Source organism: Electrona antarctica (genome assembly GCF_951216825.1).
Source record: "Electrona antarctica genome assembly, chromosome: 10".
NCBI lineage: Eukaryota > Metazoa > Chordata > Actinopteri > Myctophiformes > Myctophidae > Electrona > Electrona antarctica.
The window spans coordinates 15,704,445-15,731,447 of NC_136791.1; the positions used below are offsets into that span (position 1 = coordinate 15,704,445).

The 27,003-nt window shown below is 43.2% G+C and overlaps 1 protein-coding gene across 1 annotated transcript; it reads left to right on the forward strand.

Annotated features, from left to right (window-relative positions):
• Nucleotides 1-607: 607 nt before the first annotated feature.
• Nucleotides 608-26,758, forward strand: acss1 (acyl-CoA synthetase short chain family member 1; the record flags this gene model as incomplete). Its single annotated transcript, XM_079511819.1, has 14 exons — nt 608-959; nt 2,539-2,635; nt 6,118-6,317; nt 8,695-8,870; nt 9,869-10,021; nt 15,325-15,472; nt 16,811-16,948; nt 17,770-17,862; nt 19,630-19,742; nt 21,645-21,771; nt 22,109-22,236; nt 22,484-22,547; nt 25,924-26,045; nt 26,363-26,758. The coding sequence occupies 14 exons, from the start codon at nt 608-610 to the stop codon at nt 26,537-26,539; spliced, it is 2,088 nt and encodes a 695-aa protein (XP_079367945.1). The 3' UTR covers nt 26,540-26,758.
• Nucleotides 26,759-27,003: the final 245 nt, after the last annotated feature.

Consider the following 27,003-nt stretch of genomic DNA (forward strand, 5'->3'; position numbering starts at 1 on the left):
GGTAAATACAACTGGAATAAACTCAAGTATACACCGAACTTAAGTCACTGTGAAACTTTTTATTTTTATTTAAAAGAAAGGTGCGAAAATGTATTGTTGAACTTGTTAGCCAGTGACAGTGTCTAAATCTGTGTCTTAACAAAAAAGGACATATCGTGGCTCTAACCATTTTTCTTGAAACCTTTATTTTTTTTGTTTAATCCGTAGGCTACTGTTGACTGTTGTGTAGCTACTAATTAAACAAACCCATGTGAGTAATTCTTAAAATGCTAAATGTTTGATTTGACAAACTTGGGAGTGTTTATTTGGACACATTTTGCAATTGGTTCAGTTCAAGAGTTAATGCATATTGCAATGCATTTATGGTAGGCTACTGCAGTAGTGGGTTTGTGTATTTGGTGGGTTTTTGGGTTTTTTTCCTTCCGAGAGAAGAACCGTTGCATTTTATGACACGTGTGTTAGCCAGGTAGCCTCTGCCTACTCTGCCATGCAGGTATAGGCTTACTGATGAGAGAACTTTAGACAGAGGAGGAGGAGAGACTGGGTCTGCAGGGATCTTCTTCGAATAAAGAGTTAGGAGGAGGAGGAAGGCACGGTGGCACCGAACATGGCAGCAGCACTACACTCATGCAGGAGACTGGTCCGGGTCTTCCTCGCCAGAAGGAGCATTAGTTCGGTCACCGGTTCGAGACCCGTCGCGGGTGCAAGACGCGACGGGTCTCGAACCTGCGACCGAACCGTCACCACCACCACCCTGGGGTCTCCATCATCACCCCCTCTCCTGGCCGGGAGGTCGCACACGGAGCTGGTGGAGCTGTCACTGAAAGATCCCGACGAGTTCTGGGGGTCCATCGCCAGGGAGAGACTGAGGTGGTCGCGGCCCTTCGACAGGGTGACGGACTGTGACATTGGCAGCGCCAAGGTCAACTGGTTCCTGGGAGGAAAACTTAACGTATCTGGTAAGACTTCACTCATCACTAAGTTGCCTATAGCTGAGCTGACACAGCAGTGTGGTGGAAAAAGTACTATAGCCTGCCCTATACTCACATAGCCTGTCCTATATTGTTTTACTTTTTAAAGTAGGCCTATCAAGAGTCAATACTGCAATGTAGAAACACTGATACAAGTAAAAGTCTGGTAATCAAAATGTACTTGAGTAAAAGTACAAAAGTATCAGCATCAACATAAAGTATAGGCTAAAAGTGTAAAATGTATATTTAAAATATCAGATCAAGAAAACAAGAAAGCTTGTAGATTGGCTATTTTGAAATAGCCAAAATAGAAATAGGGCTGAAGTGGTTAATGCATGTTTTGTAGCCTAATAATAATAATACAAATCCCCAAAAGTAATAACTAAAGTTTTCAATAATTCTAGTGCAGTAAAAAGAAAAAAAAGTAACAATATTGTATTGGAGTTACTGGTGCACTTCGAACGTGCACTAAGTACAGTATACTTGAGTAAATGTACATAGTTATTCCTAACTGACAGTGATGGGAAATGTAGGCTACTCATATCTATTACTATTACTACTATTATCCTTTTTACTCAATATATAGTAGCAACACCTCAATGTAGAAATACTGTTAAAAGTTGGCTTAAAAAGTCCTGTAGACTGATTCAAAATGTTACATTATATTGCTGATTTCTTTTTTCTTTTCTTTTTTAACAACAATTTCTTTATTATTATTTACTATAGTCCTACTATAGACCCCAGGAACACATCTGGCCACAAAAGATCATGGGATGTATTGAATGTGAAGGGGGATGTACTATAGGGGTTCTGCCATACTGTGTGTCTTATAAAGCCCAAACCACACCAAAGGGTCACCATGAAACTCCTTGCGTCCAAACGGTTGCAAGGAGTTGCATGGTGACCCTTTGGTTGGGCCATTGAATTCCATGCGTTGAATCACTTGGGACAACGTGGGACTCACATGCCCAAGTCGAGAGCTAATTAGGCATTGGCTAAATTCTGTTCAGTGTCTGTGATGATAATAGGCAGTCTAGCCACACATGGAGGAGACTAGAGGACATGAATGATGCTTCCTGTATCCATGATCTGTATCCGGGGCGACTGTGGCTCAGGAGGTAGAGCTCCTCCTGTCTACATGTCAAAGTGTCCTTGGGCAAGACACTGAACCCCAAATTGCTCCCGATGTCCTGGTTGGTACCTTGCATGGCTTCCGCCGCAAGCGGTGTATGAATGGGTGAATGTAATGCACAATCTATGTAAAGCGCCTTGGATAAAGGCGCTATATAAATGCACCATTTTACCATTTATCCTGAAACACAGCCTATTGTTGAGTTTCCCAAGCTTGAGCATCTACTATTGTTTGTGTTCTTGTTTAATGTGAACGCAAATAAAGATGTGTGTGTGTGTGTGTGTGTGTGTGTGTGTGTGTGTGTGTGTGTGTGTGTGTGTGTGTGTGTGTGTGTGTGTGTGTGTGTGCGTGCGTGCGTGCGTGCGTGCGTGCGTGCGTGCGTGCGTGCGTGCGTGCGTGCGTGCGTGCGTGCGTGCGTGCGTGCGTGCGAGACAGTGAACTGTCTGGACGTGCACGTGGAGAAGCATCCTGACAGAGTAGCTCTGATCTGGGAGAGAGACGAACCCGGCACAGAGGTCAAGGTCACGTACAGGTGAGACTTGCCTGTTAAAGCAGTGGGTCACTAGTGTTATGCTCCTAGTGAACTCCTAGTACTTCTTGTTACTCCTTGTGTTGTCCTGCGTTTGGGTCCTAAACCTCCTGCTTCACACCGTGACATCGAAAGCAATCAACAAAATGCTATACAGACTTGAAGCACAAAATGTGAAAATAGCTGATCTACAAGCTCACAGTGAACAATTATTAAAAACAATAAATATAAATAAATATTTGAGGACAAGACATTTTCAGATGGTAACATTTTACAATCTCAAGAGTTAAAGATCTATAATGGTCCATTTGGTTACCAACTCACCCGCTGGAGAGACCACCTGGAACCTCCTCAAGGACCACTAGTGGTCCCTGGTCCATTTGGTTACCAACTCTCCAGCTGGAGAGACCACCTGGAACCTCCTCAAGGACCACTAGTGGTCCCTGGACCATTTGGTTACCAACTCCCCAGCTGGAGAGACCACCTGGAACCTCCTCAAGGACCACTAGTGGTCCCTGGTCCATTTGGTTACCAACTCTCCAGCTGGAGAGACCACCTGGAACCTCCTCAAGGACCACTAGTGGTCCCTGGTCCATTTGGTTACCAACTCTCCAGCTGGAGAGACCACCTGGAACCTCCTCAAGGACCACTAGTGGTCCCTGGTCCATTTGGTTACCAACTCCCCAGCTGGAGAGACCACCTGGAACCTCCTCAAGGACCACTAGTGGTCCCTGGACCAGTGGTTCAGAAACACTGCTTCCTGTCCTGTACTGTAGGCTATATACTGTAAACCAAGTTGTCACGGCGACCGTGAACCCCAGCCAAACCTAAAAGTGAAAGTGATTTTAAGGCTGCATGGAGTTCAGTCAGTACTGCTTTCCCTGTCCTTATTGGGACCACAGTTATTCCCCCAGCAAATGCATAGGCCTACAGAGTTGCTTTGAACACTGAATAATTAGAAAGAAAACTATACAAAGAACCACAAGTAATAAAACAACAATTTGTATAGATTAGATGATCTAATCTAATCTGTTTCCGAAACAGTGGGTCGGGGCCCATTTGTATGGGTCGCAAGTAAATATCCCCATTATTTATTTTATAATTTTGCTACATTTTCATTTTTAATTATTTCAAAAACTTGAAGTGAGGGGCACCTGGTAATGTCAGTTTAAGGTGCTGTAAACAAACATAACAAATCCATAGACTTGCCCGCCACTCTGTTTGTTAAACAGACTTGGTCTATGTACAGATGTCCATATAGACTTGACTGTCATATAATGTAATTCCAAAAGCCAGACGTTGGGGGGCTAGCGCCCTTAAAAAACAAATTCAGATAATAAAAAACAAAAATCAAAGAAATTCTATAAATCCAAAAACAAAAGTTTAAGAAGTAGTCAAAATAGCAGGTGGGCTATTGTCACTTGTTTGTGTTCTGGGAAAATGTCTAATTTCTCTTTTGGGTCTCGAGCTAAAAAGTTTGGGAATCGCTGGATTTGATCATTTGGTTCTCAAAGTGGACAAATACATATCATTTTGGGTGTTCCTTCCTTGGACACGGAAAAGTTTGGCAAATTTGGGATTTTCTGTTTTACACATTATAAAGTTCTTATTTTGAATTTCTGAACGTCAAGTCTCTAGGTTTTCTTCAGAATATGTATGACTTGTGTGTGTGACACTCGTACATGACACTATGGCAGATTATGAGTCCACTAGTAGTAGTGGTTCTCAAACGTTTTATTTGCAAGGATCGCCCATAACTCTAGGCCCCTTTTCCACCAGGGTTGAAAGTTGGTTCGGAACTGCCGGAAAAAGCACCAAGGTTCCACGAATCCAGAACGGAACCAGTTCTAGAACCAAAGTTCTTTCGGTGGAAAAAAGTGTATGGATAATAATAATAATAAACTTTATTTATATAGCACCTTTCATACATAAATGCAGCTCAAAGTGCTTCAGGGCAGAACACAAAAAATAATACAATAAAACACAGCCAAGTAGTTAAAATGATAGAACAATGGCAAAGAACAAAATAAAAGTATAAAAACATAGAAGAAAATAAAAACACAACATGCAGCAAATCAGTCAGGACAGAGTAGGAACGCAGATATTAAAACTCAACTAAAAGCAAGAGTGAAGAGGTGAGTCTTGAGTTGAGATTTAAAAATGTCTACAGAGGGTGAGTGTCTGAGCTGGAATGGTAATTTATTCCAGGCCGATGGAACCAAATGGACCTGGTTCCATTTGTACATTACATTACATTACATTACATTACATTACATTACAGTCATTTAGCAGACGCTTTTATCCAAAGCGACTTACAATAAGTGTATTCAACATAGGTAGGGAACAAAAACTACTAATCACCAGAAGTCTTTAGTGCATTTTCTGCAAAAACAAGCAACCAAGAGTATACCTAGTGCTAAGGTAAAAGTGCAATATATCAGCTACCTATTTCCTTAAACAGATGAGACAAAATAGCTAAATCAAATGAGCATGAGCTAAAACAATTAAGTGTATCGACTAAACAAGATCCAATAAACAATACAACAATAGAAAACAAGCGTTCGTACAACTAGTTAACAACAAGTAGGTCAGGCAGAGAGGAAGGGTAGTGTTTCCTGAAGAGGTGGGTTTTCAACCTGCGGCGAAATATGGGCAGTGACTCTGCTGTCCTAACATCAGTGGGAAGTTCATTCCACCACTGTGGGGCCAGAACAGAAAAGAGTCGTGACCGTGTGGATCGGCCAGAAGGACCCTTGAGTGACGAGGCAATCAGTCGCCCCGAGGTGGCAGACCGAAGTGGTCGGGCAGGGGTGTAGGCATCGACCATAGCCCGGAGGTAGGAAGGAGCTGTTCCTTTCACTGCCCTATAGGCTAACACCAGGGTTTTGAACTGGATGCGAGCCGCTACGGGGAGCCAGTGTAGAGAACGGAGAAGGATGGTTGTGTGGGAGAACTTGGGGCGGTTGAACACCAGACGAGCCGCAGCTTTCTGAACAAGCTCCAGAGGTCTGATGGCAGATGCCGGAGCACCAGCAAGGAGGGAGTTGCAGTAGTCCAGGCGGGAGATGACGAGAGCCTGGATGAGCACCTGGGCTGCCTTCTCCGTGAGGAAGGGGCGAATCCTCCTGATGTTGTAGAGGAGGAATCTGCAGGACCTTGTCACTGATGCGATGTTTGCCGAGAACGTCAGTTGATCGTCCAGGGTCACACCCAGATTTTTCGCAGTCCGAGTTGAGGTCACCACAGCATTATCAATGGTGATGGCCATGTCTCGGTGCGGACAGCCCTTCCCCGGGAGGAACATCAGCTCGGTCTTGTTCTATCTCTGTATGTGTTTCTGGTAATCATTTTGTATGTCCATGGCAAAAACGTAATTTTGACAAAACAATTACCACCACAAGCCAGAATGGCCGATGACCCTGGTTGTGTCACATCCTGACCTCCCTGCCGCCCCCCCCCCCCCCCCCCCCCCCCCTCCCTTTCAGAGAGCTGCTGGAGACAACATGCCGCCTGGCCAACGTCCTGAAGAGCCACGGGGTCCTGAAGGGGGACAGGGTGGCCATCTACATGCCTGTGTCTCCGCTGGCGGTGGCGGCCATGTTGGCATGCACGCGCATCGGAGCCGTGCACACTGTGGTGTTCGCTGGGTTCAGCTCAGAGGCGCTGGCGGGCAGGATACAGGACGGTCAGTTCATTTTTTAGCGTGTTTTATTAGCATTTCATTTTTGGACGTTTTCAATAACAAATGTTTCCCCCAATGACATCATCGGTGGTAACTTCAAACAAGATACAACAGAAACCAAACGTTAACGCAAGAACAATGTTAAACAATGCTAAATCCTACCTAAGTTTTCTATTAAAAAAAACAAAAACAAAGCAGATCTGCTACTTTTGATGCACTTGTGTGATGCTGTAGTATGATCAAGTATAGGGCATTAACAGCAGCAACAACTAAAACGATACAGAGGCATTCCCAGCTTGAAAGGTATAACAATGCATATGTGTAACAGGTCTAAATGGGTTAATGAGGACCAATTACTGTACATGAAGATAAGGTTGACAATGAGTGTTTCTCTTTCTGATAGTGACTTTAAAACACTAGATTTGCAGGCTGCTATGTGGCCTCAAAATCTAGTCCAGTATTGCACTGATCAGAGTTATGACCGTGTTAAACACTTTGTAGTGTATAGCACTGCTGTAGAATTAAGGCCATCTGAAGTGTAAACACAACAGTAGCACTGCTGTAGCCCCATATATGTGTGCAATTTAGGCTTTGCGTTCTGACTATTCTCATGCCAGACTCCGGAACCGATTTTGTGACCGGAGCGACATTGTGCCTTGACAATGTCGAGTGGCCCATGGGGGCCCCGTATTGTCATGGAAGAACACGTAACAGTGTTTGTGCCAAATCTGGTGCATATTGGAGCAACGGTCGGTGCGCCTCATAAATGTAAATGTGTGGTCCCTTGTGGGGCTAGGGGCCCTGGGGTGACAATTCTTATGACAAGACCCCTGAACAGTGTGCGGATATGGAGCAACGGTGCGCCTCACAAGTCTGTATGTTTGTGACACCCGTGGCTGACGCTGACCTAGCCTGGCATTGCCTGACTGATGACATGGATTCACTCACCCGTTCCTCCATGGATAGGATGTCTCCACTCTACAAGAAAGACTTTTAAAATCTTCCTTCCTGTTACCACTTGTGAGTGCCTGGGACTTAGAGCATGTTTCTTGTTTGGATACACTTTGTATGTTTGTGTTTTCTTTTAAGTGTTTTATATAAATAGAGTTGCTATTATTAATCCCTGTAGTCTTTGTATTTTCTACTGTCTCTAACGTCCCTTAAGAGCAACGGTTAGAATTTCTTTCCATCTGATTTATCCCACTGGTGTGCTGCTGTCCTGGAACGGCCCAGCTCAGCACAGCTCAGCCTCAGAGTGGGTCAGTCAGTCATACTGCTGCCAGAACCACATTCTTTCAGAAGCAACGCTGCAGGTTCCGGCCAGGAAAACACTTTTAAGGTCATGCTGACAGAGAGAGAGAGCAGTGGACTGTGATTACAGTACATAAGGCTCCTAGCCTCCTACACAATGCACGACTAGTGTTTCGTGTATTTTTAAATGATTAGACCAAACCCGATCATTGCATGAGGCCTGCAGCTTCTAGATGAACCTGGACTGTTGTGTTTAGTGTTTACTGTCTGTCCTCTAACACTAAACACGACATTTGCATGGATGGTCAACTACACTGCTAGTGGTGCTTCCTGCAGCGGTGTTTCGCCGAGGTCAACGTGGTTTTGAAGTTAGGTTTAGGCACATTACATGGTTTCTGTGAGGTTAGGATTTTTAGGTTTAAGTGATTAAAATTATTTGTTTTTTTGCTTATTATGAATCTGACATTGGATAAGCTTTGAATGACTTTTCCTTTAACCGAATTACTTCCTTACTCTGTCTGTTCCTTTCTCTCTCTCTCGCTCTCTCTCTCTCTCTCTCTCTCTCGCTCTCTCTCCTCTCTCTCTCTCTCTCTCTCTCTCTCTCTCTCTCTCTCTATCTCTCTCTCTCACACGCACGCACGCACGCACGCACGCACGCACGCACGCACGCACGCACGCACGCACGCACGCACGCACGCACGCACACACACACACACACACACACACACACACACACACACACACAGTCAGTCACAGTGAGGTCAGAGGCGGAGAATGGTATGGCGAGAGAAAAAGAAGCATTGTTTGTTTGAGTTATTTCACTCCAACATAAACGCAGCATCTGAAAGAAATAAAGAAAAAAAAGGCAAAACAATGTTGTTTTTTGCTGCATGTTATTAAACAGAAATCAAAGACAGAAGTCTGATCATTTGCAGTTTATTTACAGTACTAATGCAGGCTTTCAATATACTGTAAGATTGAACAATTTCCACATTGCCAATGCCATCCCTTATAGATCAAACAGAATGTTTGTATTGAATGGACTATATATGACTAAACTAAATCAGAATTTGTGTGTGCGTGTATGTGTGTGTGCGTGCATGCGTATGTGCGTGTGTGCTCCCTGCAGCTCAGTGTAAGGTGGTGATAACATGTAACCAGGCCGTGCGGGGGGGTAGGACCATAGAGCTGAAGCCCACGGTGGACGCAGCGGTCCAGAGCTGTCCATCTGTCCAGCACGTCTTCACCACTCAGCGCACCTCCAGCCCCGCCCACATGGGCAAGATGGACGTGTCATTAGACGAGGTGAGATTTAGTCTGCAGTGGTGGAAAAAGTACTTGCATGTTTTACTAAGTAAAAGTCTCAATACTGCACTGTAAAACTACTCCTAAAATATACAAGGTAAAACTACAAAACTATTGGTGTAAATATAACCAAAAGTAGAAAGTACTATTTATGCAGAATGTACCATTTCAAGTTTTCAAATGTATAAAATATTTCTACAAGTTCACAATGCGTCGCGATCTTGTAGATCGGCTATTTTCAAACCGCCAAAATGTATATTGGGCTGAAGAGGTTAATGTATGTTTTGTAATAATAATTCAAGTCTACAAAGTAACTAGTAACTAAAGTTTTCAAATAAATGTAGTGGCGTAAAAGTACAATATAGGCCTACTCAAGTAAATTACAAATACCTCAAACTTGTACTTAAGTACATAGTACTTAAGTAAATGTATTACTTAATTTCCACCACTGATGTAACTGAGACTGAGACCAACAGGTCCCTGGCACCAACCTCCCAAGGAGACAGTGGTCTACTCTACGCTCAATTCGATTCAGGACTGGACATGGCCCCTGATGAATTATTGTCTTTACCATCTGTCATTTATCGCGCCACCAGGATAGGAGGCCGACTTATGTAAAACACATTGTTTTTATATTACTCCTTCAGATCTTATCTAAATTGCACGCAAATCGGTTTGATTTTTCATATTCCATCCTGATTGGCTAAGAGATTGACATCTAAAGTTAGCAGGAGTGGTCCGTTTTGAACAGAAAGCCTCAAATCATGAACGCAGTGCCCGAATGCAGTGAAAGTAAACATAAAATAACTCTTGTTAGTTCTACTGGATCTCTTCTCCACAGTCTCTCCCTAACATTTCTAGTCTAGTATTTTAGCTTTCGGTAGTGAAAAAAGGCAGTCGACGAACATCGTCATAGTTTTTAGTCAAAGAAATCAACCCTGGATCCGAGGACCGCTTGTTCTTCTAGTTGTTTATGGATTGTCCACTGACCTCTCCAGGCCATGTCTAAGGAGCCAGCGGTGTGCCCTGCAGAGCCCATGGACAGTGAAGACATGCTCTTCATGCTGTACACATCGGGCAGCACAGGTCAGCCTAAAGGCATCGTTCACACCCAGGCCGGATATCTGCTGTACGCTGCTGTCACACACCAGGTACACTACAACACAGTTGCTTCTGGTCTTGATGTAGTGTTTGAGTGGTTTGGAGAGCATCTATGTTTTGTGGATGTAAGTGTATTGTCGACATGTTTAATGTATTGTTTTGTCTATGTACTGTATTCATTGTGTTGTGCCCGAGGACCCCCTCTAAAACGAGATGATACATCTCAAGGGGCTATCCTCTAAAGGAAATACAAATTTCAATATAACACTCCTCCATGAGGGATTCTCAAGCTTGAATTTCAGGTTGCATGTGTTAGTTCCGACGTACTAAGAGTCCGACAGGCATTAGTCCGAAACCCTACCTCAAACCCAAACCTAACCCAAACCTCACAGGGAAGCCACGGGTGAGTTTTAACCGGCCACGCATGTTTGTGTCGTAACCGGCAACGCATGTGTCGGACTCGTGCATGTGTCGGACTGTTGGACCAATGTCTGCACCCCTGAATTTCGAGGATGCTCATATCTGCGAATATCGTAAACAAACCAAAAAACAGCTTAATTGTTTGTAGCAAAAGATACATTAATTTAGCTAAATGTGAAGCCAAATGAAAAGAGAAAATGTCTAATTAGAAGTAATAAAAAAGGGTTTATTCTAGGGCCGGGACTTTAACGCGTTAATTGAGATTAATTAACTACAGAAAAATTATCACGTTAAAAACATTAACGCATTTTAATCGCACTATTTTTTTCACCGCGGAACGTTGTCACTGGACGATTTTCAGAGCCTGCTAGTGTCAACAGTAGCTCTGGTCCAGAGTGTAGTTAGGACTCAGGAGGAGTTCTATGGTACTTAATTTGATCCTTTCCCAACCGCGGAAGTGCAGGCTGTGCAGCCCCTCGTTTTTAGCACAAAAAAGATGTTGAAAGCCTACTTTCCTCCTACTATGGATCAGAGCTAACGTTATTCCAACTCCCAGTAGCAGTTCAAGGACCCGTCCAGATGACATGGTTTCTAACTAAACGGTTATGGCCAACTAAAATGTAAAATCTGTTATGGCTGTTACTGTTACTGTATGTCCAAGGAAGAAACACAGAGGTGTTTTCTTATGGTCATGTCACATATTTGCTGCACCAAGCCCTCCCAACCCTGCATTCCCCAAACTCTCAGAGACATGCCCCCACCATCCTTTTCCAAACCTTCAATATTGCTTTCCCCAGCTATTTCATTTATTTCATTTCTTAGTGTTTTTCCCCTAATAAAGTTGTTTTTGATTTCTCATGTCCCCCTTGTAAAGCATCTTTGGGTACTCACAAAAGCTCTATATCAATTATTAAATTTGAGATATTATTATTACCCCTATTATTACTACAAAAATGCAGTCAACCTCACAGCTGGTGAACAGACCTTTATCTTGTGTCCCAAGGCAGCAACTGCAGCGTCACTGACACTCATTCCAACCATATGCCCAACAATACAAGGACACCCTGTTACCTTAATGTTGATACATACTGTACGTGGTAAAGTGGCCAGAATATAGTTAAGATAACATTAGAATGTTCTTATTTGATCATACAACCCAATTACTTAATGTCAGTCTCCAGGTTCTCATGGCAGATTAGGAACTAGGACAGTTTTATTTTCAAGGAACCCCAACTCTCAGAGTGTCCAATGTCCAATTTGTGTCGTTCCTGAATAGTAGGCTACTATTTCCAGACAGCATGATTGAAAGAAGCGTTTCTCTGCACAGACAATACTGCGCAACAGACAAATTGGCAGTAGTACTTCAGATTAAACACAAACAGGCTGTACCGGGGTGAGTTGTCCAGTATATATAATGATCGAATACTGGAGAACTCACCCCGGTGAGTTGTCTTCACTTTCTGACATGGCGGGGTGAGTTGTCTGTACTTTCCGCTGGGGCAAGTTGGGCGAGTTGGTAAAGGGAAAGGACGGACAGCTCACCCCGAAAGTCCGGACAACTCTTCACTTTCTGACATTGCGGGGTGAGTTGTCTGTAGTACTTTCCGTGGCACCCATTACAGTAATTCAATTTCGGATCTAACTATCGGTTCCTACAGACGTGCGCAGTCACGCGCTAATTATTTATTTATTTAACAGTAAAATCCAGTGAAACACTGTTGTAAGTTACGACGGGGCTCCACCGGGTGCGTCTCCGTCACCATCAGGGAATGTTCCCTTTTTAATCAATGAAGGGTGGCTCCACTGCCTGCGTTGCGCTGCGTTCAGTGACTGCTTTAAAATTATAATGTTTGCTGCTTCAAAGGCAGAGTCTCACAGCTGTACAAAGTTGCTAATTAGACTGCACTCCCAACGAACACAGTTCTAATAGGCCTACTTACTGACTGAATACATCTGAATAGCAAAGCTATTGACACCCCCCCAACAACGATGATGATGACGATGATAGCTACTGCTAGTTATATATTAGCATGTGAGAAATTACAAGTGACCTTATATAACCAGCCATCTTGAGTAAACAAATTAGGAGGGGTCCAGGTAATATTAACATATTTTTATATACAGTTTTACACATTTCTTCAGAAGTTTAACACACACACACACACACACACACACACACACACACACACACACACACATAGAGAGAGAGAAATCAAGAACAGTGGATCTATGCCGTAATTCAGGAAGATAAGGTTGAATGAATCTAGATTATATTATGGATAAATGGGAAATATTCAGTAAAGTATATAAAAGAGCTAAAAGGGTATACATATTCAGTCAGACAACTCACCCCGAAAGTGAAGACAACTCACCCCGAAAGTGCCCGAAAGTGAAGACAGCTCACCCCCGAAAGTGAAGACATCTCACCGGGGTGAGATGTCCGGGTGAGTTGTCCGAACTTTCGGGGTGAGATGTCCGGACAACTCACTTGGAGGTGCAAAAAGGGTGAGTTGTCTTGTTACCACATGGGAATAGGCAGGCATGCAGGCAGACAGACAGAGTCATTTAGTGTTGGGCAAGTTACTCAGGAAGAGTAACAATAAGTTACTATAGTTACTTATTACTACTTTAAACAAGTAATACTATTGCATTACTTATTACCTGCTGTAAAGATTATCTAGTTACTTTAGATAATAGATAATAAGGGATTTTTGTAAATTAACACACTACTCAATCATCATAGCATCACAATCATTTTAACCATTTTATCCATTTATATGCTGGCTATTCAGCAGATGTGCGAACTTGCTATATTTTGTAAAATTTTGAAAAAAATAAATAAATAAATAAAATCCTCTCTTCTGGTGCTCCCGGGCACCAAACCTTTTCAGATGGGGGTCTGCGGCCATGACATGCAAACGTTTGAGAACAACTGATTTAGTGCAGAGGCTAGCATACAGCCCTGGGAGTCTCCAGTCAGCTAGGGGTTAAAATGGTTAAAGAGCTTCTAATCTATTGTATTCAGACAACAGAAGTGGACTTGTTTGTTCACAGTGATTAGGGCCACAGACAACACACGGTAAAACTATAACAGCTATTATGTAACCGACCCTGGGAACACTGTGTGTGTGCACGCATGTGCATGTGCATGTGCATGTGCGATCCCCGCTGTCACAAAGGCTGTCACAATGAACAACTTTCAATTTGACATCCCCATTTTGGCCATGCCATTGACATTGTTCACACATTTTCAAATGTAGATCTACTTGCTATTCCTCCTACAACGCAGGGCCTAAGGCAGAGATAGCTGCTATCTCTGGTGAATGTTCGCCCCTTGAATATGGATGCTGAGGTTCAATTAGCCCTTCGCTAAACCCCACCCCAAAAGCGATTGTCCAATGCCAATCCAAATAGTTTAGCAACCGTTGCTAAGGATGGCAAGCTTTCGTCACCTCATAGCTCTCAATGTTATTTTGCATGGCTGTGTTGTTGAACACATACATACTGTAGCTTAATGTGGGGAAAGTTATGCAACTGACCCACCCAGGTGATGGCAATAATACTAATCACCGTAGCCCGTAGTCGTGCATTGCATGAAAACTCCTGTCGGATGGTCGTTAAAGTTGATTGAGTTGGATACTGTTTCTCCCGCTAACATTTCCTCGTATTTCTAGTTCATTGAAATAATGTCATGCACATTTTATAGTGCATAGCCTACAGCAGACATTGCTGACTAGATTTAGACAACACTTTGAAGCTCTTGCTACTGAAATGATCAATTATTTATATGGAGAAATCATGCATCCATGCATCTCAATGGCTGAGAAGCACAGCTTTCCATCGCAGAGTAGAGTGGATGGGGCTTATTGAAGGGCTAATTGGTTATGTTGTGAAGGATTGGACCCACTGTGGGCTGCATAGTTTGGCAACACTGCTGGTTGTCATGGAGAAAATATCAGACAAAAGCAGCTTTATCTGCCTACTCCATCCTGCCTACACACACACACACACACACACACACACACACACACACACACACACACACACACACACACACACACACACACACACACACACACACACACACACGATATGATTGACTTTCTTCCAGAGAGGGGGGGGGGGGGGGGGGGGGCGTGGGGGGAGAAAAAGAGAGAGGGATTAAGAGAGAGCAAGTGAAGGGATTGTGTCAGAGACCGAGTTGGTCGGCAAGAGAGAGACTTTGGTGTTTGTTTAAAAAAAATTAACACAGTGCTGATATTTTTACCATTGAGCTAATAGAGCCTGCCTGCTTGCTCAGACAAAAGTCTTCTCAGATCATGTGTCTACTAGGTGAGACATGACCATGACGATGTAAAAGCATACAAATTGTATAAGTTATATTGTGTTAACATACTCTACCATACAGATTGTATAAATTATATTGTATTGACATACTCTACCATACAGATTGGACATTGGAATTTATTTTTAGTCAATTCAGCCACATGAGGGAAACAAAGTGGGCGGTCAGACCTTTTTGAAAAATCACACCTGTGTGAACTGAGTGGTGTAAGGTATTATATAGCCTGATCAGCTGTGTTCTGATGTCTGACGTAATTAAATCAGCATCAACCAATCAGCATCAACCATGCTCATTTCTTTTGCACAGACAGACAGACAGACAGACTAACAAAGCCAGTTGTAGGAGTGGTTTACACCACTCAAAAATATAATTTCGGGGGGTCCTTGACAACATGGGTTTTTCAGAAAACTTTGGATTTAGATTTAGAAGAGGATTTAGTGTGTGTGTGTGTGTGTGTGTGTGTGTGTGTGTGTGTGTGTGTGTGTGTGTGTGTGTGTGTGTGTGTGTGTGTGTGTGTGTGTGTGTGTGTGTGTGTGTGTGTGTGTGTGTGCCTGTGCGTGTGCGTATGTGTGCGTGCATGCGTGTCAGTGTGTGTTTGACTACCAGGCGGGGGACGTGTTCGGCTGTATGGCGGACATTGGCTGGATAACGGGTCACAGTTATGTGGTGTATGGACCGCTGTGCAACGGAGCCACCACTGTTCTGTTTGAGAGCACTCCGGTCTATCCCAACCCAGGTGGGGAACACACACATTTTGTTGTTATATTATTCATTTTATCCAAATTTCACGCAAATCGGTTCACATGATCTCTATAGTCATGTGATCATGACAAATCTGTTTTGATATACAGATACCTGATGAATGCCGTAATAGATCGAAATGTTGTAACTCCACTAGCCTAATAAATTACTTATATAAGTGAAGACAGTGTGCGGGACCATTTTTATCACTGTTTTGTTCGCACTTGTTGCCTTCTCCGACGCTCAACACACCTATCATTGTAGGCGTGCGAAAATGACTCTTCTCTACAGTACCTATTTTGATTGACATGTAAAGTTTTCAAGAGTGGCCCGTTTGACCGGAAGCATTTGGAAAATTGTGGTAGGTATAACAGTTTGTCTCGTGAGACAAAATCACCAGACTAACAGAATACTACACGGGAGAGATGAATGAATCACAAACGATATAGTGGTGTCATTATTTACATTGGAACACACTAGATTAGTGAATGGAAGCAGTGAGTGTAAAGTTAAAGTAGGCTAGTGGTAGTGTGGTGGCTCATTAACCATCATCAGCAGTAAAAGCTGTGCAGAGGTTGAGGGTTTAACTGCCTTGCTTTTATGTGAACACATAAAAGCAGAGCAAGACCCTTCACCTCGTGTTTAAGGTGAGGTGTAGTGTAATGTCCCATTATGTCTGTTGTTAATGTCATTGACTAAATATGAAAAAACGTTGACTACCTTTTATCATTGACAAAAACTAAAAATAATAATAAAATCTCCACTATGCTGACTAAGACTATGACAAAATATATAACACTATAACGTTTTTTTCAAAAATAAAAACTAGACTGTACAACCTCACAGTGCCAACTTGTGCACTTCACTCCTTGGGATCAGAACCAGACTTATCTTTATTGTCACATCACTTCAGTTTTACAAGGATTTTCGGCAATTGAAGTTGATCTGTGTCACAATTCTTGAGATATGCAGGGGGAAATCTTTAGCACGTATGCAGACATTCCGTTCATCACAAGTTAACACACTGCACTGCAACACCTTGTGAGCTTATACATAGCCAATTTTTGTTTTTGAACAATTAAAAAGGTGGTAGAAAGCAGTTGCAGAAATAGCCTAAAATAATATTTTAGTAAAGTCTAAGTGAAGAACATTGCCCTAAAATTATGTTTAAATGGCTGGCTGCCATTTATATATATTGATCTTGTTTCTGACAAATTACTATGATGTATTGCTACAGGGGATCATGAACAACGATTAATCCTCTCCTCTCCTCTCCTCTCCTCTCCTCTCCTCTCCTCTCCTCTCCTCTCCTCTCCTCTCCTCCCCTGTCCAGGTCGGTATTGGGAGACGGTAGAGAGGCTGAGGATCAATCAGTTTTATGGAGCTCCAACAGCTCTGAGACTTCTGCTCAAATATGATGACAGCTGGGTGACCAAGTACGACCGTTCCTCCCTAAAGACACTGGGCTCTGGTACAATAACACACAAACCTCTTATCTCCATAGTTTATGTTTTTTGTGTTTTTAAGTCAATTAAAACCCTGCTTGATCATACTGCAGCTGCACACACAAACGTATCAAAAGTAGCATGACATAAGTAAGTAGCCTTGCCGAGCCATGAGGCCCATCAGGCAGGAGCCTATCTCCTGTTTCTGTAGCGTGAGGCAGCTTGATGTACAAGTACACCCCCTGGACATGACGCTAGTATGTCGCAGGGACTTACCCCAAATCCAACCCTTGATGCCGAGTGTCAAGCAGGGAGGCACTGGGTCCCATTTTTAGAGTCTTTGGTATGACCCGGCCAGGGATCGAACCCCGACCTCCCAGTCTCAGGGCGGACACTCTAACCACAAGGCCACTGAGCTGGTCAAAGTAGCATGACATGGCCAGACTAATATCACTGTAGATATTGGTCTGGAACTTCGGTGTGGCAGAATTATTTACAAGGGGACGGTTACAAACACCATTTATTTCCAAGGGGGTACAAACAGATTCAAACATCACAGCAAAAAATGGGCTCTGATCACCCACCACAACTCTGGGGTGAGCAAAATGGTAATTCAAACCGAAGTGCGCCATACCAATCTGCCCACGGCAGATGCTGTGGCAGATTCGTCTGGTTTCCAGGCCACTGAGAAAGAGGCAGAAATTCTCAGTGTGTTCGAGAGATTGTGCGCATTGCATCGGCTTCGCTGATTGGCTAATCTGACCCATATAGACTGTCGAGCTTCGCATTACATTTGTGATATTTGTCCAAATGGGTGTTTGTAGTTGATTGGTGTTTGTCTCTGCAGTCGGGGAGCCCATCAACCATGAGGCGTGGGAATGGTTCTATCGCGTTGTCGGCGAAGGACGCTGCCCCCTTGTGGACACCTGGTGGCAGACAGGTAAATCATATATCTATATATACAATTGAGAATAGAACACTGTGAGCGGTTCGGTTGGCCAAGTCATAGACCGTGACATATGCGGAGTACGCGGAAGTGCGTTTACAACCCAGCTTTGTGGGTGTTCGCTGTTTCCCTTTCCGTGATGCGATGGACCGATTACAGAGCGCCTGCACAGAACGTGCCCAGCATGGGAAAAACACGGCCAGTGGCCAAAGACACATCACTGTCTGCCTTTTATTCAAAATGTACGGTTTGTGTGTACTGTATGTGTCTCACTCGCACACACGATATTCACGGAGAAACAACAACACGGATGTGTGGCGTTAGACGTGACGCGCCGCAGGCATGCAAGCTTCTAGTTCATTATAAACACCTACAGTTTTTAAAGATATATAAAAAGAAAAAGAAAAGAAAAGATCTTTAGAAAAATGTTTGTCGACTACATATTTTAACTTAAGCTATGATGACTAAAACTAAGACTAAATATGTTGACAATTTCGTCAACAAATAAAAAGTAATTAAAATGTTTGGGCGGAACTAGTGGAAAAGAGATCCAGTAGAACTAAAAAAACAAATCATTTTATGTTTGGTTGCGCCCGGGTGTTGCGCTCTATGAGAATAGCAGATCTACAAGCTCACAACGCTTCACAGATCGGCTATTTTCCGCGTGCAACCAAGTGTAACATCAGGCAGTACGACTTCATCAAAGCCCGCCAAAATATTTTTTTGTGACTAAATCAATCTATCTAATCAATGATTTAATCGAATAAAATCAAATGTTCCAATTGTCTCCTCCAAAATGTCCTAAAATATTCAATTTAAGTATGTTTTTCAAAAATATACTTAAGCTCACAATGCATTGTGAGCTCATATAGCTGTGAAACTTTCACTGTTGGGACTTAAGTGGTTAATGGCTATCTCTTGCAACTCAGTGTTGAACATCAAAGTATTACAGCCTACTATTTTATGTCATGTAGTGAGAACAACAAAACAATTAGATCGCTACAGTCTGCACACATAAAACCAAGAATCGTACTATTATAGGATGCAACAATAAAAGTTTTGACTCTTTACAATATCACATGGTTTGAGTGCAAAGGTTAGAACTGCAGACCACTGCTTCTCAATGCCTGGTCCATGTCCTAACCAGGGTTACTTACACAGAATGGACCCTTACGCGCTTGTGAGCTTGTAGATTGGCTATTTTATAATGGTCAATGTATAAATGGATAAAGTGTTTATGATAAAATGATTGTGATTGTAAAAAGAAAAAACAATAATAATCAGCTAAATCAATTCAAGTATTGCATTATTAGAGTCCATCAACCTCCCAACCTCCTGCAGCGGGAGTTCACTTCCATTCAAAGAGAGATCACTGTTTGACCAAAGCAAAGGGTTCTTTGCAGAAACCTCATATGTCCAAAACCTTTCAGGATTCAATATTTTTTTTTAGCAAAAGCAACAGATCGACTAAGCTCGAGCAATTTTTTTACCTACCCTAGGCCTAGGGGACACGGGGGAACATGCAAACTCCTCACAGAAAGACCCTTTTGCCAACCCCACCTAGGGTATGGGCACTGACACGGAGGAGAGAACACCCACCCCGTGCCCACAGCGTCCCTGGCGGGAATCAAACACGGGACCTTCTAGATATGAGGTTTTGATCTAGCCTAATTCCTGCCAACCCTGGCTTTTATCCTCCCTATCCCATTCCCTCCCTCTCTTCCACCTCTCCTCTCCTCTCCACCTCTCCTCTCTCCACAGAGACCGGAGGTATTTGCATCGCTCCACGGCCAGCAGAGCCGGGGTCAGAGGTCATTCCAGCCATGGCCATGAGACCCTTCTTTGGCATCCAGCCAGTCCTCCTGGATGACAAGGTTCATAAATGCCAATCGATTCCTCCCCCCACATTTCTATGTTGTCACTGCTGTTGTATCCATACTGACTCACCTGCCAGTGAGGAGGCACCACCGGGAGGACATATAGCCTCCGTCCTACTCCTCCTCCCGCCCAACACTCCTAAGGGCCCCCAGCCCTTAGGAATACAAGCAGTGACACTCCCCCTGCCCGGCTTCTCTCCCCCCAACGCAGTCCAATAAATTGTATTCATATACAGTAGATGCTATGCGCGTGACATCATCATATCCGGAGGTCATGTGGGAAGGCCAAAAAACTACTTTCTGACCTTGACAGCCCATACATCCAAACAGAAAGGTCTTATCTGATGTTAAACTCACCAACATTGCAGCTGTACGGAAAGCTCTCTCTCCTCTTTTTATATCTGCAATGTTTTTGTTTCATAAAAATCTACCATACACATGTTATGAGCTACTTTCTGTGCAGGTGATTATTGTATTAAGTGTCAGAGTTTGGAAGCGCTCGTTTTCATTAACACAATGTCCTGCTGTGAAATAGCAACAGAAACAGGTGGTATGTAGGACTGCTGTGTGATTTCTAACAAGCGCTTCTAAACTCCAACCCTGCATGCCAACCCTGCATGCTGGTCAATGTTTACCACTCAGTCTAGATGGATGTGTGTGTGTGTGTGTGTGTGTGTGTGTGTGTGTGTGTGTGTGTGTGTGTGTGTGTGTGTGTGTGTGTGTGTGTGTGTGTGTGTGTGTGTGTGTGTGTGTGTGTGTGTGTGTGTGTGTGTGTGGGAGAGGGGGGGGGGGGGGTGCTTTGGAGAAGTGAAGCATATGCATACCCTCTATAGCTCACTTTCTCTCTGACCCCCTTCTCCACCTCTATCTCTCAATCAGTTCTATAAACAGGTCTTCCTTCAATCTCTCTCAGGCTCATCTGACCTCCGCCGACCTTTGCACTGTGCTGGGTTGTAGGGACGCCCATCATCACCACCCTCTGCAATTGAAAACACTGGACAGCATCTGTTTGACCTCGTTAACACAATGCTAAATTATCCACCAGTTTACCCTGTTTAACCTCTCTCTGACTGTCCAAGAACTGTAATCTATTCTAGAGCTCAGGCCTCACTCACAGTACGTATCAAACACTGATTGCGAACGAAGTGATTGCGAACAAAGTGAGCACTAACTATAGAAGCTGGCCAAAACTGTCTGTGAGAGAGGGCAACTGAAATTGGAACGATACAGAGGTCTCTGTGTGTGTGTGTGTGTGTCAGACTGCCACAACAGCTTCGTTCACTTCCCACGTTTACGCGTCTTACTTGTCAATCAAATGTTTGGTAATTTTTTTGTTTTTTTTGGTCACCACAATGCTTTTCCAATGGGAGTCACATGGTTTGACCAAACATTTTGTTTGATGGGGGGGGGGGGGGGGGGGGGGGGGGCAGAACACCACCAGCAATCAGCAATCAAACACAAATGTTTGGTCAAACCATGTGACTCCCATTGGAAAAGCATTGTGGTGGCCCACAAAAACAAAAAAATTACCAAACATTTGTTTAATCTGTGTTTGATACGTGTGAATGAGGCCTTAATGTGCTCTGGTACTTAATCAGTCATGTTGATTACTTGCATAGTCTTGGGTTATTATTATCCTTAAAGGGATAGTTCACCCCCAAAATGTCATTTTTTCGATCGATTAATCACCCAGTGGACTTGAATTTATATAGGGACAATGGGAGCGGAATGCTTTGTTTCCACAAGGGGTGTCCCAGACGCCACAGAGCAATAGTTCAAACATCAGACTTCAGAATGATACATCAGAAGCATACTGTGTTTAAACTTTGACGTCAATTTCATTCCACGTAAAGTTATGAATGAATGTGTGTGTGTCTGTGATTGATATCATGTGCCCAGGGCCAGCCCGTGTGTGGGAATGATGTCAGCGGGGCTCTGTGTATCAAACACGCCTGGCCTGGAATGGCCCGGACAATCTATGGAGACCACCAGAGATATGTGGATGCATACTTCAAACCATACCCTGGTCAGTAGCACACAATCTTCTCTTCTCTTCTCTTCTCTTCTCTTCTCTTCTCTTCTCTTCTCTTCTCTTCTCTTCTCTTCTCTTCTCTTCAATGGCACAGCAAGGCAACCCAGTTTAAAGCTACAATTTACAGTTTATTTTAACCACATGAACCTTAGCATCCCTATTCTGGACATCTGTCATAGATGTGTGAATGTGAGCTTGTAAAGCATTATGAGCTTGGCTGTTTTTTGAATAAAGGCTATGCGCATGCATAAAGTGAGTGGTAAATCGAGTGGCAAAGTGAGTTTAACATCATTTAAGGAGAGGTTTTGAGTGAGTTTGTTCACACTCACAGGTCACTATTTCACCGGAGACGGAGCGTACCGCTCCAAAGACGGATACTACCAGATCACTGGACGCATGGACGATGTCATCAACATCAGTGGACATCGACTGGGCACGGCCGAGATAGAGGACGCTCTGGTGAGACCAGACCACCACACGCCACTTCATGGTTTCTTTTATGGACAGACGCGACATTCGAAACTCTATGCTGGTGGTGCTTATAACCACGCCCCAAATCTGTGGCCAACATGGAAGGGCCTCCTGCCCACAACAACTGCAGACTACAACTAAATATATAACTCTATGGACGGAGGCCTGCCATCTCATCATAGCTTAGTTTCCATTTAGTTTTTGTGATCTAATCTGAGATCTGTTTGTGTTCCAGGATGAACACCCAGCTGTCCCTGAGACTGCCGTGATCGGAGTGCCACATGACATCAAAGGAGAAGGTGACAACACACGCACGCACGTACGCAGTAGTTTTTCATTTACTGGAGTATTTACAACATTCAATCATTTTACTTCTACTCCACTATATCTCAGAGGCACATATTGTACTCCAATACAATTATTCGAAAACATTTGTTTTTATACAATTTGAAAACTTGTGATGCCAATACTTTTGGACTTTTACTCAAATCAAGTTTAAATACCAGACTTTTACTTGTTAGCATGTTATAGAATATAGACAAATCCGCAGAGCCGTGTCTATGCCAGCTGTATGCAATCAATGCTGCGGTGTCAAGCTGCACTTTATGTTTGGTTGGAATGTATGTACCGTATGTTCTTTTTTCTTTTTTTTAACTTTTAAAGATGGAGTGCTGTGATTCCCCCCACCCCACACTAATACATGATCATCAGGTTATTCTTTAATTTATTGAAAAAATTACAGAAAGTGTGTTTTTATGTGGCCACACCCACCAGTTCATTAGGGGTGCGTTCGGAAATGCTCACCAGGAATGTGGTCAGCTTGTTGAGTGTGGTGGGCGGGTGACGTCACAGAGTGCGTTCAGTGTGCCTTATTTACGAACGAGCACAGCTGTGACGTAATCACAACGATTCACACTGGACAATCTAGGGTCGCTCAGTGCGGGCACTCTGCACACCTGTTGCGCAGCGCACTGGATTTTCGAACGACAACGCACTGAATAAACAAACGACAAGAGAGCACACCAGTGCGTTCAGGGCGCATTTCCGAACGCACCTTAGTATACTTCATTTTCACCTTAGCACCACCCACCTGAACTTAAGCCTCGCCCACAGCTGTTGTGGTATGATAATGGGGAGGGGTTAGATTTATGATGTCACTAAAGTGGTGTATTTCGATTTTGCCTTTTTACTCAAAGGCTTCCAGCTTTCAGGAAGAAAGCAAAAATACACAGGGAAGACATATTTGAATATTGTAACCACACCTGGGGATCTCTTAGAGTAATGTTAACTCCACATACAAAACCGAAAATGTACAAAATTCAAGGCAGGTCTTAAATGCTGTTGTTTTTTGCAAGACTGTATATGTTTTTTATTGTGTTGTGTTGTGTTGTGTTATGTATTATGGACCTCAGGAATAGTAGCATGCTACTTTGGTGGCAGATAATGGGGATCCAAATGAATAAAGAATGTGACACTGCAGCATTGATTGCACCCAGGGCAGCATGCACAGATTTGTCTATATACATTGTGGTTGTAAGTAAAGAATCTGAGCACTTTTTCCATCACTCCACACACACACACGCACATGCGCACGCACACACACACGCACGCACGCACGCACGCACGCACGCACGCGATGTCTGAGTGTCGTGTAAATAAAAAGTCACAGGTTTGTGTCCTCAGCCACTGATAAGACCCACATTGTGTGTGTGAGTGATGGAAAAAGTGCTCAGATTCTTTACTTAAGTAACAACCACAATGTGCTTACACTGTACACACGTCTGTGTACATGTCAACGCTGACACAATGCTTATGTAAGACCTGAGGCGGTTTCTACAAATGCCTTCTTCTAAATCAGTAATTCTCACACTATTTTGTTTCACGAGGACACCCAAATTGATATACCGGTATATTTTGCTGCGGACTCCCATCTGAAAGTGTTTTGTGCCAGGGACCCCCCAGAAGAGAAGATTTGGTAAAAAAAAAACCATCTACATTTTTCAACAATTTTCAAGCACAATTAAACAGATGCTTTCCCAGTTTCCCTCGTTTTAATGAATTTGAGGTTTAACAAAAAATAAAACGTTGAAAGACTTTTTTCCCCTTCTTCACAAGTAAAAGTAGAAATACCACAATTAGCAGAGGCCCTACAGGCAGAATTTTGATGGAATCGTGCACTTTACGATAAATGCATGCAATTTGGCACACAGAGCATGCCATAAGGAATATTTCTGGCTATAGGGCCATCGCAGATTTGTCCCGTGGTGACCATGGCGGCCATTTGGAAAATTACCGCCAAATGGTAATTATTTTACAAATGCAGGTTCTAGACCACCTAGGATCTTGATTCTTGAATCCCACATTTTCAAGGATGGGGAATACAGTGGTACTGTTTAGGTTTGTCCTGTGCCACCCACTGTTATTTTACAATAACTCCAGTTCTAGACCACCTAGGATCTTGATTCTGGTCTAAATAGTAATTTGATCTAAATAGTACCAGTGTATTCCTCATCCTTGAAAATGTGGGATTAGTCACCAGAATCAAGATCCTAGGTGGTCTAGAACCTGCATTTGTAAAATAACAACCATTTGGTGGCCATTTTCCAAAATGGCCGCCATGGTCATGTATGAACTGTATACATGTCCACCATTCCGAAAATAAAACTGAACTGAACTGGACTGAACTGATCACCACGGGACAAATCTCTGATGGCCCTATAGCCAAAAATCTTCCTTATGGCATGCTCTAACGATTTTTGCCTGTAGGGCCTCCGCTAAATGTCATATGCCTGTATTTTGAGTAAACATATTGTCATCAAAATATACTCACAGTACCAAAAGTGGTCATGTACAAGTCATGTAAATGATTTCAACATTTGTTAAAATTGTTTGAAAATAGCCGATCTACAAGTTCGCAATGTGTCGCATTCCGTCACATTGTGAGCTTCTGTATCAGCTATTTTCAAATATACTGAGTCTATAGTACAGTCTAAGTCAAAGTGGTTAATATATAGTTTGTAATAATCTAAATCTAAAGCTAAAGCTAATAATTGTAGTGGAGTAAAACAAAACAAAAGTACAACATTTTGGAGTAGAAGTATAGACAATTGGAAATACTCCAGTAAAGTAAAAGCACTTTTAATTCAGTAAATGTTCTTAGTTATTTTCCACCACTAACTTTCAGTTCAGTGCGGCTAGCCACTGGACACTTCCACACAACCAAGCCAGCCTCGCTGCCTCGTCCACCCTGAGTCAACACAAAAATATATATATCTGATCTGCACCGTGCACTGCACACACACACACGCACGCACGCACACACACACACACACACAGGTTAATCATTAAGCCTCTATCATGTAAAAAGGGTGTTAGAGCATAGTGTTTGAGGAGATAATATAAGTTAGGGAGGCTGTAAGGTAACATTTATTGGTAAATAGTAAATACACACTGCCCTTGACTTGGTGTGTGAGAGAGGACCCTGTGTGAACTCTTGCAGGCTGTATTTACTGGTTGCTTCTTTGTGTTCTGCTACCACCCTGTGGTCAAATACATTATTTTCCTCTCCTCTCCTCTCCTCTCCTCTCCTCTCCTCTCCTCTCCTCTCCTCTCCTCTCCTCTCCTCTCCTCTCCTCTCCTCTCCTCTCCTCTCCTCTCCTCTCCTCTCCTCTCCAGTGGCCTTTGCGTTCGTGGTGTTGAAGGATGAGGTGACAGTGGGTCAGGATGTGGTGGTGAAGGAGCTCAGACAGCTGGTAGCCACCAAGATAGCCAAGTACGCCGTGCCTGATCACTTCCTGGTGAGTTCACACAGCACTTTCTTAGTTGCAGTGGTGGAAAGACATTTACTGAAGTACTGTACTTAAGTACAATGATAAGGCACTTTTACTTTACTTGAGTATTTACATTTTTCTACTACATCTCAGAGGCAAATATTGTACTTTTTACTCCACTACAGTTATTTGAAAACTTCAGTTATAGTCCATGAACCAGACACGCCAGATAGGCAATTCAGACATTTATGAAAGTTATAAAATTAGTTTTGTGTTTGAATCTGTTTCAAATAATATTATAAATGCGTGCGTGCGTGCGTGTGTGCGTGCGTGCGTGTGTCCAGGTGGTGAAGAGGCTTCCAAAGACGCGCTCAGGGAAGATAATGCGTCGCATCCTCAGGAAGGTGGCCATGGACCAGAGCGGTGAGCTCGGGGACGTCTCCACGCTGGACGACCCCTCCGTTGTGGCCGAGATCGTCCAGGCTCACGCTCACTACAAACGGCAGCAGAAGAAGAAGTAGATCTTTTCGCTTTAGCTTTTCGCGGGAAAATAGCAGATCGATAAGCAACGCACTACTGAAATATGTATAGTGACACATTTTTGCACTGTAATTCTTCTGCTTTCCATACACATACGTATGTGTCCTAGGCAAATAGGGGAAGAGGATCAACGTCACGTGATTCCATTGTTTGATCCCACAGAAACCTGGACGTGTGTCTCAAAGAGTATGATTATTGGCAGAATCGCGGAAAGTTTCGAATATTTGTCGGCCCTGTTTTTATTTTTCACAAGAACGGTGGTTGTTGTAATTACCAGAGATTTAAGTGGTTATGGCAGTGACTCACTGAAAGCGTCACAATTGGACACAATTGGTTACATCAAACCTCTAGTCTATAATTGGCTGGATTATATGTGTCGGTGGGTCGGGGACCCATTTTTATGGGTCGTGGTTAAATATTCCTGTTTCCTGCATTTTTTTATGAT